Source organism: Rana temporaria, chromosome 12 (genome assembly GCF_905171775.1).
Source record: "Rana temporaria chromosome 12, aRanTem1.1, whole genome shotgun sequence".
In the NCBI taxonomy this organism is placed as follows: Eukaryota; Metazoa; Chordata; class Amphibia; order Anura; family Ranidae; genus Rana; species Rana temporaria.
In genome coordinates, this window is record NC_053500.1 from 49,067,941 (window position 1) to 49,084,484 (window position 16,544).

The 16,544-nt window shown below is 44.5% G+C and overlaps 1 protein-coding gene across 1 annotated transcript; it reads right to left on the reverse strand.

Moving 5' to 3' along the window:
* Window positions 1-3,600: 3,600 nt before the first annotated feature.
* On the reverse strand, window positions 3,601-5,297 carry LOC120918709. Its single transcript, XM_040330414.1, has 2 exons — window positions 5,158-5,297; window positions 3,601-5,075 (listed from the first exon to the last, which is right to left on the reverse strand). Exons 1-2 carry the CDS (start codon window positions 5,196-5,198, stop codon window positions 3,623-3,625), a joined length of 1,494 nt encoding a protein of 497 aa, XP_040186348.1. The 5' UTR covers window positions 5,199-5,297; the 3' UTR covers window positions 3,601-3,622.
* Window positions 5,298-16,544: the final 11,247 nt, after the last annotated feature.

The following is a 16,544-nucleotide window of genomic DNA, read 5'->3' on the forward strand; positions in this document are numbered from 1 at the left end:
CATCGGTGAAAAAAAATAGAACCTGTTTTAAAATTTTCTGATGGTTAAAAAACCGATAGATAAAAACGATTGTCTGTTGCGAAATCCATCGGTCAAAAATCCACGCATGCTCAGAATCAAGTCAACGCATGCTCGGAAGCATTGAACTTAATTTTTCTCTACACGTCGTTGTGTTTTAAGTCACCGCGTTGGACACGATCGGATTTTTAACTGATGGTGTGTAGGCAAGACTGATGAAAGTCAGCTTCATCGGATATCTGATGAAAAAATCCATCGGTCCGTTTTCATCGGATGAACCGATCGTGTGTACCTGGCAAAAGGGCTCTTAAAGCACTGTCTTGTTCCATCTTATTTGTCTAACAGCAAATTTGTCATGTGTATCAATGGGTTAACTATTTCTTTCCATTGACAGCAATCACGGGTGGTAATTGTCACATTACGTGAAGAAGGGTTTGATGGATCTTCTAATGAGTTGAGCACACAGGTGATTGAAGTAGACTATTGATTATATAATAAGTGCTTTTCTCGTTAACAGAGAACTGCTGTTCTTTATAAGACATCGGTTTCCAGGACAATATGATGGAGTGATCAGCCTGGTCAGTTTCCTCTTCGTTTCTTCCATATTTGGTTACGTTTGGTGTCTTGTCTTATCCCCGACTGAAAAAATGCTGTACTCCAGATGAGAAAATACCGAATCACTTGAAATCTAAGGTTATGACGTTCAAGAATTTATGTAGAAAGAAATAAGCAAGCGAACAAATATATTTTTGTCTGCGACTCCACTAGGGAACATTTTCCCAACATTATGTGATGCCCATACAAGAAATGCCACTGCCAGGGACAGGAAGGGTTGGTTTTTACTCTTGTAGCGCAGCCCCTAAAGAGCCGCTGGTGAATTTAAGCCTATTTCCCCCTTACAGCACACACAGCCAGGCACACAGCATCCCCCGCACTCCTCCTCTGGCTCAAAAGACCAGTCTAGGGGTTTCTTTTTGTGTTTTATTGGAGAAGAATGAACTTGGATAAGAATGGGGAGAATGGGATTCCCGGGGACTTAAAAAAAAAACTGTACAACTTGAGGCCTTTTGGTTGTGAACATCTGTAGTAGAGGTGCATGATTATTCGTAATCTCGATTCCCCCTGCGCGATCTCCAACCTGAATTAGCTAAATTTTCCGGGATGTAGCCTGGCCCACATGAGAAGCCGCGGAACCACCGTGGAACGCAAATAGCGCTGATATCGCAACTGACGTCAGCAGCCGGAACTGACGTTAGTCAGCAGAGAGGATGCCTGGTCCTGGGCGGTACCACATTTCTTGGCCGGGAAACACCGAAGTGAGCGCGCACTGCACACCAGCATTGATCCGATGCCAGCTACCAGGCATTTTTTTGAGAATCGTGAAGAGAATCGTGATCTGTATTCTAAGCAAAAGAATTGTGATTCTCTTTTTTCCCAGAATCGTGCAGCTCTAATCTGTAGGTCTTGCACAACTTCTGGCTGCACTTTCCCAACAAAGTCCCTTAGAATCTCCAGCTGCCTGTGACCTGTACTTCACTAATAATCAAAAGTGCTTCTCTGTCACCTTTGCAACACTGGGGTATAGGGTTGCCACATCATCCCTTTAATCCAGGACACACATGAATTACACAGGTTCTGTGGCTGATTAAGGTGGCAATTAAACTCACTTGGTGTCTTTTCTGCATTAAAGTGGAGTTCCACCCATAAATATTACATTACATCAGTAGTTTTAAAAAAATGTCATTAGTCCTTTACGAAAAAAAAATTTTTTTGTTGCTAGGCAGAATAGTTAATCTTCCCACTTCCTGCACCTAGGTGCTTAATGCTTCCTAACCTACACCGCACAGACTCCTGGGAATGTAGTGGGTGTAACTTTCCAGGAGTCTGTGCACTCCCCAGTCTCAAAGAATCATGTGACTTGGACAGCACAGGTGCTGAAACCTGATCTGACACTGCTTGTGCAGCACTGAGCATGTGCGAGATTTGCAAGGCTGAAATCCAGGAAGTCATACAGTCTGGCTTCATGATGCCCACACTTAAGATGGCCCCAGTCAATTTCTATTTTATAAAGTGTCTAAATGCTGTAACAACCTAACAAAACGGACCTTAGTTTACGGACTAACTTTACTAGAAAACATTAAGCTTGTGTATTACAGGGGTATTTATATTTAAAAAGTGAAATTGTGGCCGGAACTCCGCTTTAAATTAGCCTCAGAATCCATTTTGTTAATATGTGTTCTGGATAAAAGGGATGATGTGGCGACCCTACTGGGGTCCTGTACCCACTCAGCCACAAGGACCATTGGTTGCCTCCTGCTGATATCCCTCCAGGCTCTTCCAAGTGAGGGAGATGTAGACTCACACCACCTCTGGACAATTTGGGCTCTCTCCCACAGCTTCCTCCTGGCCCTATCCCGTGAGCATAGATTTAACTCTTTGATCGACCCTGATGTTAACTCCTTCCCTGTAGTGTCATTTATACAGTGACAGTGCGTTTTTTTTTTTTTTGCCCCAATCACTGTAATTGGTGTCACTGGTTCCCAAAAAGTGTCATAGTGTCAGATTTGTCCACCGCAATGTCACAGTCCCGCTTAAAACTAGTAAAAAATATAAAATGTATAATAAATAAAAAAAAGTCCAAAAATCTATCCCATGGTTTGACACGATAACTTGTGCAAACTAATCAATATACGCGTATTGGGATTTTTTTAAACAAAAATATGTAGCAGAATACATATTGGCCTAAATTGTAGAAATTTGTTTTTTTTTTTATTTTTTTATTGGATGTGGGTTTTTTTTAGCAGAAAGTAAAAAACATTGTTTTTTTTTTCACAATTGTCTGTCTTTTTTAGTTTATAGCGCAAAAAATAAAAAAACGCAGAGGTGATCAAATACCACCAAAAGAAAGCTCTATTTATGGGGAAAAAAAGGACATCAATTTTATTTGGGTACTGCATCGCATGACCGCGCAATTGTCAGTTAAAGCAACGCAGTGCCGTATCGCAAAAAACTGAAAATTGTATCATACTTACCAGTAATTTTCCTTTCCTGGTGCCTATCCATGGCAGCATACTAGTGATAGAGCTCCGCCTCGACTCCTCCCTCAGGACTAGTGAATAGAATAAATTAAAGGCATAGCCCCTCCCCCAACATTCTCCGTACTATAGAATACCGAGGGTGGGAGCGTATGCTGCCATGGATAGGCACCAGGAAAGGAAAATTACTGGTAAGTATGATACAATTTTCCGTTTTCCTGGTGCCTCCATGGCAGCATACTAGTGATAAATAACTAGCTTGACGCGGGTGGGATAATGCTTAACAATAAGAGTTTTTAATCAGAAGAGGACATAGCAGCCTGAACTGCCCTTCTTCCGAACTCCACCGTTGTGAGAGCTCCTGGGTCAATGTGGTAGTGTCTGAGAAACGTGTTTCGAGACGACCAGGTGGCTGCCCTGCACACCGTCTCCAGCGATACGTTAGCCCTTGTTGCCCAGGAAGTAGCGACTGCCCTAGTGGAATGAGCATTCACTCGAGATGGAGGCTCCATATTCTTTTGAAATGTTTTAGCCTGGCTCCCACCGGGAGTGTCAGGGTTGGCTCGGCGTCAAAAGGACTGCTTTTGCTCCTGAGGAGCCGGAGGGGCTTTCATCTTTCTGTTCAAGAAGGATTGCTGAGTGCCTCTCCAAGGTCTTCTGTTGTCTCTGAATTGACCCGAATTTCTGAAGTCTCTTGAATCTGAGCGGCGGAACCTAGAGGGACCACCTCTGAATCTTCGTGTTCTCCTGTCTTGTGGGAGCATACCAGACTTCCCTCCTGACAGCCTAGAGATTGCGTTATCCATCTTATCTCCGAAAAGCGCCTTCCCATCAAAGGGAATTTTGCACCAGCTCTGTTTGGATGAAAGGTCAGCTGACCAGGGTTTCAGCCACAAGGCCCTTTTTGCCATCACAGAGTGTAACATAGATCTCGCCGAGCATCTGATGGTATCAATGGCAGCGACTCCGACAAAGTCTGCTGATAGCCTGAGTTCCTCTAAGGCTTTTATTACGTCTTCTGTTGGGACGTTTTGACGCAGAGCAGTCTCAATGTTATCTGTCCATGACCTAATGGCATTAGAGACTGACGTGAGGGCGATGGCCGGTTTACAGGCTGCTCCTGCCGCCAAGTAGCTCCTCTTTAGTTCTAGGTCAATACGCCTGTCTATGGGATCCTTGAAGGAGGTGGAATCCTCCATTGGTAAGGTCACGTTTTTGGCAAGGCGTACTACTGATGCATCCACCACCGGCATAGAGTTTAGTGCCTGTGTTCCAGATTCTGGTAAGGGATACAACTTGTTGAGCCGGGTCAAAGAGAACTTTTTATCAGGCTTTGCCCATTCATTGAGAATGATCTGGCTTATCTCCCCCATTAACGGGAACAGAATCTGCTTCCTTTTGAGAAAGGGAAAATAGCTTGTCGCCTCTTGAGGGGGATCATCCTCTTTCCAGGAGATTGCTGACTTAACTGCCTGGATAAACGGGCTTACCAGGGAAAAGCTGAACCCTGAGGATTCTGATTCCTCTGCTGAATACTCCGAGTCATCTCCGGGTGAGGAGTCTCTGCCTGACCGATCAGTCGGTAGTACAGGTTGCCCGACTGTTGAGGGCCCCGGGAGACTGGGTTCCACATTCTGAGTCTGTGGTACCTGCGAGGTCGGCTGAACAGGGACAGCAGCCAAGAGCTTGGAGAAGGAGTCTCTCATAGCTTTGTCCAGCAGTTCTACTGCCTGCCGATTTTCCTGCTCGCGGCTGGACGCATAGTCCGTAAAGCAGTCCTTACAAACTACCTTGTCGGGTAGTGGCGTAGCCCCGCATGTCCAACACTTCTTCCTTCTTTGACTTCTTGAAGATGGAGAGTGATCATGACCCCTGGATCTTGACCTCTGTGATCTATGGCGTGGAGATCGGGATCTTCGCCTTGATGAGTGGGACCGGTGTCGTGAGGAATCCGATCTGCGGACTGGGCTGTCATTATCACGAGATCTTGATGACTTTCTGGTCCTCTTGGAGTGGGCAGGGCTACGATGTAAGGAACTCACGTTAGAAAAACAGTGAGGGCACTTTTTTTTTTTTTAAATACTCACGTATCGTTGGTCCATACCTAATGGTGTGAGGATCTTTGTTACGCGGTGAATGACTCATTGTTAGAGCTTGGGCGGAAGGATCGGCTGCAAAAATTGTAGAGAGGCCGCAAAAAATAAATAAATAAATAGATAATAAATAAATAATTAATAATAATAATAATATTTGCGACATTGAATAACGGACAAGCAAGCACCTGTCTGCAACCTTCAGACAGGTGTTGCTATGTCAGCACTTTTCCCCCATCTCCTTGCTTCTTACCAACAATCTCTGGGGCTGAAAACCTAGCAGGGCTTAGATCTGTCACTGCAGCAACAGTCAAGCCCTGTTCTAGGTCTCTATTTAAACTCTCCTGAGGGAATCTTCCCCCAGGATCCGCCCCCAGCCAAAAGACTGGAAACAAGGGCAAAAAAGCCCTGTTTCCAGAATCCAAAATGGCCGCCGCGTCCCGTGACATCACCGCGCATGCGCCGCGCATGCGCAGAAGCGCCGGCGCCCGTGACACAGGAAGTACTGCGTCAGGGCGCCGGGATCCCCAGAAATTGTAAGTGGTAATGCACTGGAAGTGTGGGCGCCGACCAGCACGGCCCCCCCCCGCCATAGCAAGGGATCAGCTGCATCCAGAGACACCTGATACAGGTCAGCCCAGAGTGTCAGGGCGACAGGGCACCCACAGAAGATTTAAGGGGTTTTTTTTTTTTTTTTGCACAGCATTACAGTTTGAAAGAAAAAAACATATATACAGCACAGCATAAGGAAAACAGAAAAGGAAAGAAAAGTCTGGCCTGGGGTAGTGGAGCCGATCCTTCCACAGCTTCCGTGTCATTTTATAGGTGCTCCTGGCAGTTTGCGTTCCTATGAGGAAACTCTGCGATGCGACCCCAACAGATCCACAGAGGGGTCTCCCAGCTTATTAGCGCTATTAGCGGCCCAAGAACAGGGACTGCGCTCGGGAAAGGCTAAACCCGGCGGACGCTGCCGACTGCAGAGGTATGGACATACTTCTACTCTTCACCAGTACAAGAAGGTATGGAGGAAAAAAAGGAGAATGTTGGGGGAGGGGCTATGCCTTTAATTTATTCTATTCACTAGTCCTGAGGGAGGAGTCGAGGCGGAGCTCTATCACTAGTATGCTGCCATGGAGGCACCAGGAAAATGGCCTGCTCATAAAGGGGCTGAAACCTTCCAGGGTTGAAGTAGTTAATGAGCGTTGTCATGTCATGCCTGCCGGTCTACCTTCTGAATAACAGTGTCTAGGCTCCTTTTTTAGTTATCAGTTCTGTTGAACCTTCTACTATATAATTACCCATTATGATTGAGAGGCTGTCATAAAACAGCGCCACAAAACTTTATTTTTAGTTTTAGCATCCAGCAAGGGATTACCAGCTGCTCAATAGGATAGAATTATTTTTAACCTTTTAATATTTTTGTGGGATTTTGTAGGCTTCATTTGGTGGAGTGCTGATTCATGTTGCAGGGGGATTATGGCTGCATTTTTCATTTATTAGAATTTTCTATTATTTTTGTAGTAATAAATGATTGTGGCGAGTACATTTATACAGCGGGAACAGTTTACATATAGTACATTCGCACCAGTCCCTGCGCTAAATACGTTTACAATCTGAAGCTAGATTCACATTTGTGCGGTTGTTTGTCACTGCGGGACCACACCTGTAGCCGCAGCTGCACAGAAAAATACGCTGCCACTCAGGAGATGTGTGGGAATACCATTAATCCCAAGGGCACTTCCACACACGGGAACTCTGCACTCTGTGCTTTTCCTGCAGCTGTGTTTTCGAAAAAGGTGCAGGAACGTTTTCCCTGCGTTTTCAGAGTATTCAAATGAATGGGTTGCTGTGTACAAGCAACACAGCTGAAGGAAAACTGCACAATTATGAATTTAGCCTAAAGGTGGCCATACATGAACCTAAATTTGGCCGGGTTAAGCAGGGACTGACTGAATTTCGTGTTTGTGTATGGGCAGGCTGGTTGGACAGAAGTCAATCTACTGGTTGACTTCTGTCCAACCATCCTGACAGATTTTCCCCACTCAATCAGTGCTGCAGGCTATAGCTGGCAGTGCTGATCAGTGTATTCAATGGCCAGGCAATGTTCTGGGACCTGTGACGTGTCCCAGAACATTGCTGGGAGGGAGGGGCAGCCTAGGGGGAGAGGAGGAGTCGCCTAGGCGGCCAGAAGGAGGAAGAAGGAAGTGGAATAGGAAGTCCCACTCCAAACCAGGTACCCAGCTGTCCCAAAAATGGTGGCATGTCAGGGGGCGAGGAGTACTTAAAGCGGAAGTTCCACTTTTGGGTGGAATGCCGCTTTAAATAGCCTTTTTTGCATCTTCAGATGTAAACATGAAGGATCGGAGGTAGTCAAATGTAAATGAATGCAAGATCTTACATGGACCTCCTAGATCGAATATGGGTCCCCTAGATCTAACATGGCCCCCCTAGATTTAACATGAGTCCTTTAGCTCCAACATGGGCCACCTAGTTCTAACATGGACCCCCTAATTCTAATATGGACCCTCTAGATCTAACATGGGCCTCCTAGATATAACATAAAAAACAACAAAGAAAAAGTGCCTCTAAGTGCAAGTATTTAATGGGTACAGCAACATGTATTTCCACACTTACACAAAGTTTACCCATTAAATACTTGCACTCAGAGGCGCTATTTCTTTGTTGTTTTTTGTCTTTTTACCAGAGCTGGCTTCGCTCTTCAGGAAAGCTTGCCCTCGGTGCTCTTGAATGTCACTTTTTAGATGTGTTACAACATCATTTACAAAAGACTGCCTATTTCATGGACACTTCCAATAAATTTTACCCATGGACTAGTTTATTTGGCCAGGTTTATGTACTAATTTATATCCAGTCTTGATTCCCTGAATTTTAATTTTCTAGGCGCTGACATAATTTGTATATAGATATAACATGGGCCTCCTAGATTAAGGTGACCAGATTTTTTAAATGAAATCCGGGGACATATTTTTTCTTTACTAGTAATTGCAACAATCAGTGACTCTCTGCCCGTCGCCGCCCGCCTCACAGCCTCTCAAGTCTTACTCTTCAGGCCCCGGCTACTACTGGATGGGGAGCGGAGGAAGATCACTCCGCCAGGGAAGGCAAGGAGATAGGCAGGTGGCTGGCCAGGATTTGAGCCAAGGCAGAAGAACATGCGAGCGAAGCTGAATGAGCATGCGCCCGAAACTGAATAAACATTCCCTCCGCTCCGACCAGCACATTATCATCAGAAAGGGGCACAGATAATGGGAAAAATACAACCCCCATATGCTAGTAGGCACGGCGGAGCGGGGGTGTGTAATTCTAATTTTTTAATTTTAATTCTGCACTGATTGTCTTTGAAATTGCCCCTGCCCCCTATTAAATCCAATCTGGGGACAAAACCAGGGACAGACTTGGTCCAGGGACAATGTCCTCAATCAGGAGACTGTCCTCTGAAACTGGGGATGTCTGGTCACCCTACCCTAGATCTAACATGGACCTCCTAGATCTAACATGCGCTCACTGGATTTAACATGGAGCCCCTGGATCTAACATGGGCCTTCTAGATCTAACAAGACTCCCTAGATTGGACATGGGCACCCTAGATCTAACATGGGCACCCTAGATCTAACATGGGCCTCCTATATCTAACATGGACCCCCTGGATCTAACATGGACCCCCTGGATCTAACATGGGCCTCCTATATCTAACATGGACCCCCTGGATCTAACATGGACCCCCAGGATCTAACATGGGCCCCCAGGATCTAAGATGGGCCCCCTGGATCTAACATGGGCCCCCTGGATCTAACATGAAGCTCCTGGATCTAGCATGGGCACCTTCGATCTAACATGGACCCCCTGGATCTTACATGGGTCCTGAAAGCTCATGCAGCAGAAAACTGAGCAGTCACAGACGATTCAGCAGGGGATCTATTCATAGATCTCTGCTGATCAGACTGGAAATGGCCATATGAAAGGCTCATTAGTTCCCCATCTCACATGTACAGTATATTCACTTTATACGCACACACGTAATAGGGCCACCTTCGACAGCAGCCAATTACCCAACCAGCATGTCTTTGGTGTGTGGAAGATACCAGAGTACCCAAAGGAAACTCAGTACAATGAGAACATGCAAACTCCATGCAGCTAGTGTCCTGACCAAGATTCAACACGAGGACCCCAGTGCAAACTGAACTTTGTATGGCTGCACTTTTCTATTTATCTGTAATCCACCCAACCTGTATAAACTGGTCTGTGACTGTATATCAGTGACTGATGATGCATTTTTAAGGGTTAACAAAAATCATACATTTAACCATATTTTAACCACATAAGGTTTTACATTTTGTTTGTGACTTGAAAATGTGTACTACACATCAATTCTGCGAAATAATTAATTTCAGCAATAAATCTTAACTGAATTTACACAGTGATTTTCCATCCCCCACCTAATAATCCAATACAGAATCCAAGGAAACACAATTAGGACCAGTCAATCCAGTGTCTACTGCTTCTAGCAGTCACCAGGGACCTTATTAATGCTGGAGCAATATTCTTCACATATATATATATATATATATATATATATATACTAGACATTTGTAACTGTTTCACTGCCATGCATGATATTACCAATATAGACCAAATTTATCTGGGAATCTGAAATAAAAATGGACTATACTAAAATATTGAATATTGAGTATATTAAATGAAAGCAATCATTCAGCTGTATTGTTAGTCTCAGCTACTTAAAGGAACACTAAAGGTACAATTTTTTTTTTGTTTTTAAATAACATACATGTTCTACTTACCTCCACTGTGCAGATCGTTTTGCACAGAGTGACCCGGATCCGTGTCTTCTGGGGTCCCTCGGCGGCTGTCTCGGCTCCTCCTCGCAAAAGCTTTCCACGTTCATGCGAGCTCCCTCGCATGGTGGAAAGCTTTTGCGAGCACGCTCCCGTGATACAGCAGCGGCCATAGCCGCCGACTGTATCACTCGGCCCCGCCCCCCGGCGCGCCGCGTCATCCGCTGTGATTGACAGCAGCGCCAGCCAATGGCTGCGCTGCTATCAATCCGCCCAGCCTAGCCAATCAACGGCCAGGCTGGGAACCGAGCAGGATGACAAGCACGCGCCCGGGACTTTCGAACGGTGAGGTAAGTAAAACGGGGGCTCGGGGGGGGGGGCGGTGCTGTCAGATGTTTTTTTACCTTAATGCATAGGATGCATTAAGGTAAAAAAACTTTTACCTTTACAACTCCTTTAATATTAGTTGTACCCAGGGCTTTTTTTCATGGGGAACTTGGGGGAACTCAGTTCCACCACCTTTGGCTCAGACCCTTTGGTGCCTGCTCACTACAATCACTTGTAAACACAGAAGTCTGGTTTTTGTGTTTACAAGTGACAGCTCTGCACTCTGTGTGTAACCCCCCTGAACTCTGCACTCTGTATGTAATGCAATTCTGGTATTTAATGCCCTTTTAAGACCTTTCTACTGTTTGTGAAATCTGAACGGGTCGTGGTTGAGTTCCTGCACCTATTTTCTGAGAAAAAAAGCTCTGGTTGTACCTGTTGTATACAGGCAAAGAAGATAATGGCAAGCAGGAGATATGATTTTCACAGGGTGAGTATGCATGTGGGTTAGATTCAGTGTGACGCGACGGGTAGTATAAGCATGCAAGTTCAGCAATAGTAGTATACTACAGAATGTTCAACCATACACAAACAGTCCTTTTCGGGGAGGCAACCCGAACAAAGCCACTTACTGAGTGTATAAGCGATGGGACAGTTGACCTGAGGATGCCAACAGTGTCTGCCACGAGGAACAAAATGTGGCCTGGCCAGTCTGAACTCAAAGGGGAGGCTTGCTGAAACCCTGCGCTTTCCCTATTCCTCCAGAACTTTTCCCTGACTCCAAGCACTGTCCTTGACTGTCAGGAAAGGATTCACCCATTGGTGGCGCTGTTGGTCCTGTGGATTGCAGTACCGGTGTCCACCAGCGGGTGTCTTCTTACAGCCAGGAACTGAAGTAAAGGATTTTGCCTGCTGGTGGCACTGTTAGATCCATGGGCCGTAGTACCGGTGTCCACCAGTGGGTGTTTTCCGGCAGCGTGGAGCCGATATTATCTCCTGCAGTCAGGCGTCACCTGAGCCTGATTGCAGGAGATGTGTATAAATAAGTTGCCTTTGTATCGTCCTTGTGCCCTGACCTGCGAGCCTGTTATCCTGAACCCGTGCCTGATCCTGAGCCAGTACCCGATCCAGAGCCTATCCTGATCCTGTCCCTCCGGTGTTCCTGTTACCTTGCATCCCTGCTCTGTATCCTGATCCCATCCACCTTCTCCCTCTCCTGTCCCGTCTCTTCCCCCATCTGCTGACCCCCTGGAGCCGAGAATTGGGGGGGATCGAAGTTGTTGAGCGGGGGGGGGGGGCGAATTGAAGTTGTTGAGCGGGGGGAGCGCATTAAAGTTGTTGAGCGGGGGGGGATTTTGCAGTTGTTGAGGGGGGGAGTGCCTCTCACCTGTGCCAACAGCCGGGGCCACAGACTGTCATTAGCCCGGCTGTCGGCTTTCTTCCCTTCAGCAGCCACAGTCCTCCACACACCACTCCGGTTCCTCCTGCTTCCGTGCTGCCTCCTCTTGCAGTGCGGGAAAATTAACCCTTTTGCGGGAATGCGGGAAGAAGCTGTCTGTGCGGGAAAGTCCCACAGAATCCGTGCGTGTTGGGAGGTATGCGCAGGGCCGCCATCAGGAATTTTGGGGCTCCTTGCACAGCTTAAGGCATGGGCCCCCTGAAGCAGAGAACCTAGGGGGGGTGGGGGTGCTGTCGCCTGAAATTGAGAAGGGTGGGGGCTGCCGCAAATTGAGAAGCCTTTACAAAAAAAAGAAGAAATAAAGAAGAAAACAAATATATATATATATATATATATATATATATATATATATAAAAAAGGGGGGTAGCCATCCGGGGCCCTGGGGACCTCTGGGCCTTTTAATAAAAAGAAAAAATAAACCTCTGGGCCCTTTAATAATAAAAAAAAAACATTTATAAAAAATACATAAAAAAAGGGAGGTTGCCATCCGGGCCCCTGGGAACCTCTGGGCATTTTAATAAAAAATAAAAAAATAAACATTTATAAAAAAAATAAAAAAAGGGGGGTTGCCACATGGGGCCCTGGGGACCTCTGAGCCCTTTAATAATAAAAAAAAAAAAAAATATATATATATATATATATATACAGTGGGGATCGAAAGTTTGGGCACCCCAGGTAAAAATTTGTATTAATGTGCATAACGAAGCCAAGGAAAGATGGAAAAATCTCCAAAAGGCATCAAATTACAGATTAGACATTCTTATAATATGTCAAAAAAAGTTAGATTTTGTTTCCATCATTTACACTTTCAAAATTACAGAAAACAAAAAAATGGCATCTGCAAAAGTTTGGGCACCCTGCAGAGTTAATATCTTGTACTGCCCCCTTTGGCAAGTATCACAGCTCGTAAACGCTTTTTGTAGCCAGCCAAGAGTCTTTCAATTCTTGTTTGAGGGATCTTTGCCCATTCTTCCTTACAAAAGTCTTTCAGTTCTTTGAGATTTCTGGGCTGTCTGTCACGCATTGCTCTTTTAAGGTCTATCCATAGATTTTCAATTATGTTGAGGTCAGGAGATTGTGAAGGCCATGGCAAAACCTTCAGTTTACGCCTCTTGATGTAATCCCCCGTGGATTTTCAGGTGTGTTTAGGATCATTATCCATTTGTAGAAGCCATCCTCTCTTTAACTTCAGCTTTTTCACAGATGGCATCAAGTTACCATCCAAAATTTGCTGGAATTGTATTGGATCCATTTTTCCTTCTACTCGTGAAATTTTCCCTGTGCCACTGGCTGCAATACAACCCCAAAGCATGATTGATCCACCCCCATGCTTCACAGTTGGACAGAGGTTCTTTTCATTAAATTCTGTGCTCTTTCTTCTCCAAACGTACCTTTGCTCATTCCGGACAAAAAATACTATTTTAACCTCATCGGTCCACAGAACTTGTTTCCAAAATGCGTCAGGCCTGTCTATATGTTCATTTGCGAAGTTCAAACGCTGATTTTTGTGGTGAGGACGTAGGAGAGGTTTTCTTCTGATGACTCTTCCATTAAGACCATATTTGTACAAGTATCTCTTTATAGTGGAATAGTGTACCACAACTCCAGTGTCTGCCAGATCTTTCTGGAGGGATCGTTCAGTCAAACGTGGGTTTTGAATTGCTTTTCTCACAATCCTGCGAGCTGTTCTGTCTATTTGTCTTGGTCTTCCAGATCTTGCTTTAACTTCCACTGTTCCTGATGACTGCCATTTATTAACTACATTCCGAACAGAGGATATTGACATCTGAAAACGCTTTGCTATCTTCTTATAGCCTTCTCCAGCTTTGTGAGCGTCAACTTTTTTCAGTTTCAATTTTCTAGACAACTGCTTAGAAGAAGCCATGGTGCTGATTGTTGGGGCAAGGTCAGATGAGTCTGGGCATTTAAAACATTTGAGATTGACATCACCTGGTCTTCCCAGACGATGATTGAGAACAATCCATGACACTGGCAGGTCTCAGTTTTGCAAAGGGGGTGCAGTGCATGCTATAAATTCTGCAGGGTGCCCAAACTTTTGCAGACGCCATTTTTTTGTTTTCTGTAATTTTGAAAGTGTAAATGATGGAAATAAAATATAACTTTTTTTGACATATTATAAGAATGTCTAATCTGTAATTTGATGCCTTTTGGAGATTTATCCATCTTTCCTTGGCCTCGTTATGCACATTAATACAAATTTCTACCTGGGGTGCCCAAACTTTCGATCCCCACTGTATATAAAAAAATAAAAAAGGTGGGTTGCCATCCGGGGGCCGTGGAGACCCCTGAGCCCTTTAATAATAATAATAATAATAATTATTATTATTATTATTATTATACAGGATTTATATAGCGCCAACAGTTTACGCAGCGCTTTACAACATCAGGGAAGACATTATAGTTACAATACAATTTAATACAGGAATGATCAGAGGGCCCTGCTCGTTAGAGCTCACAATCTAGAAGGGGCTCACAATAATAATATATATATATATATATTATTATTATTATTAAAGGGCCCAGGGGTCTCCAGGGCCCCGGACGGCAACCCCCCTTTTTTTTATTTATTTTTTGTAAAAAAATGTTTTTTTTATATATATTTTTTATTTTTATATATATATATTATTATATATATAAAAATAAAAAATATATAAAAAAAACATTTTTTTACAAAAAATAAATAAATTAAATAAAAATAAATAAAAAAAATAAATAAAAAAGGGGGGGTTGCCGTCCAGGGCCCTGGGGGGCTCCGGGCCCCTGGGGACCTCTGGACCCCTAAAAAAAAAAAAAAAAAAAAAAAAAAATTTTTTTTTTTTTTTTTTTTTTAGGGGGCCCCCTATTGGGTGGGGCCCCTGGGCTTGAGCCCAGTCAAGCCCAATGGTAAGTCCGGCCCTGCCTGTGTATGACCCTGGCCCGGCTAACGATTCTGGTATACCCCTTCTATTGTTCTCGCTTGTTTGTCTGTCGCTGTTCATAAGAATTGGAATGAACTGTCAGCGCAAACTCTGGTATTACTGAACACTTAAAAACTGGCGATATATATGTCTAGAAAACAATCACAGTTTAATAGTCCATATGATGGTACAAATGACCAATCCTAGAAAGGAGGGAGGTGGTGGAAATAGTGGGCGGCAGCTGTTCTCAGGGAAAAGCCAACTCTGTTTAACCACTTCAGCCCCAGACCATTTTGCTGGTCAATGACCGGGCCACTTTTTGCGATTCGGCACTGCATCGATTTAACTGACAATTGCGCAGTCGTGCGACGTGGCTCCCAAACAAAATTGGCATCATTTTTTTCCCAAAAATAGAGCGTTCTTTTGGTGGTATTTGATCACCTCTGCGGTTTTTATTTTTTGCGCTATAAACAAAAATAGAGCGACAATTTTGAAAAAAATGAATATTTTTTACTTTTTGCTATAATAAATATCCCCCGAAAATATATAAAAAAACTATTTTTTTCCTCAGTTTAGGCCGATACTGATGCTTCTACATATTTTTCGTAAAAAAATCGCAATAAGCGGTTATTGATTGGTTTGCGCAAAAGTTATAGCGTCTACAAAATAGGGAATAGATTTATGGCATTTTTATTAATAATTTTTTTTTTTACTAGTAATGGTGGCGATCTGCGATTTTTATCGGTACTGGGACCTTATGGCGGACACTTTTGACACATTTTTGGGACTATTGGCATTTTTATAGCATCTCAGGTCCTTCTAGATCCACAAATCTGCAGACAGGGAGAAAAGTCCATCCTGTGGCCACCGGGAAACATCCAGATTCAGCATGGAGCGCAGGCGATGATGTCACCGGAAAGCGGAACCAAGGAGAGCACCGGAAGGAAGGTGAGACTAGAAACAACAGGCTACGTGCTTGGAGACAGGCTCCTTCTACAGGCCTTTCTGTATTTGTGTTTTGTAAGTGCATTTCTTTTGAGATTAAACATTTTTATCCGACATATTGCACTTCTTTTTCCCCCAGTTGCTGTTCATAATACAGTGAAATTTAGGTAATGTGGGTGGCATAGAGGGAGACTGAAAGGGCTCGATCAGACGTGTGGCTATCATTGCTGCCCCTCTGAAAAGTGATTTGTGGTGGATCGCTTGTCGGAGGGTGCTTGACAGTACGGAGGCAACATGTGGTCTCCTCACCTCCTGCTTTCATCCTTAAAATGCTGATCCCCCCACGCAACGCACCTGGTTGCAGGGCATTTAACCACTTAAGGACCGCCTCCTGCACATATACGTCGGCAGAATGGCACGGCTGGGCACAGGCACGTACAGGTACGTCCCCTTTAAGTGCTCCCGCGACCCAGTCCGAAGCTCCGTGACCGTGGGACCCGATCGCCGCCGGTGTCCCGTGATCGGTCACAGGAGCTGAAGAACGGGGAGAGGTGTGTGTAAACACACCTTCCCCGTTCTTCGCAGTGTCACTGATCGTCTGTTCCCTGATACAGGGAAAGACGATTAATGACGTCACAAGTCCAGTCCTGCCCCCCTACAGTTATAAACAGATATGAGGTCACACATAACCCCTACAGCACCCCCTAGTGGTTAACTCCTAAACTGAAATTGTCATTTTCACAGTAATCAATGCATTTTTATAGCACTTTTTGCTGTGAAAATGACAATGGTCCAAAAATGTGTCAAAATTGTCCGATGTGTCCGCCATAATGTGGCAGTCACAAAATAAAACGCTGATCGCCGTTTTTACCAGTAAAAAAATTATTAATAAAAATGCCATAAAACTATCCCCTATTTTGTAAACGCTATAAATT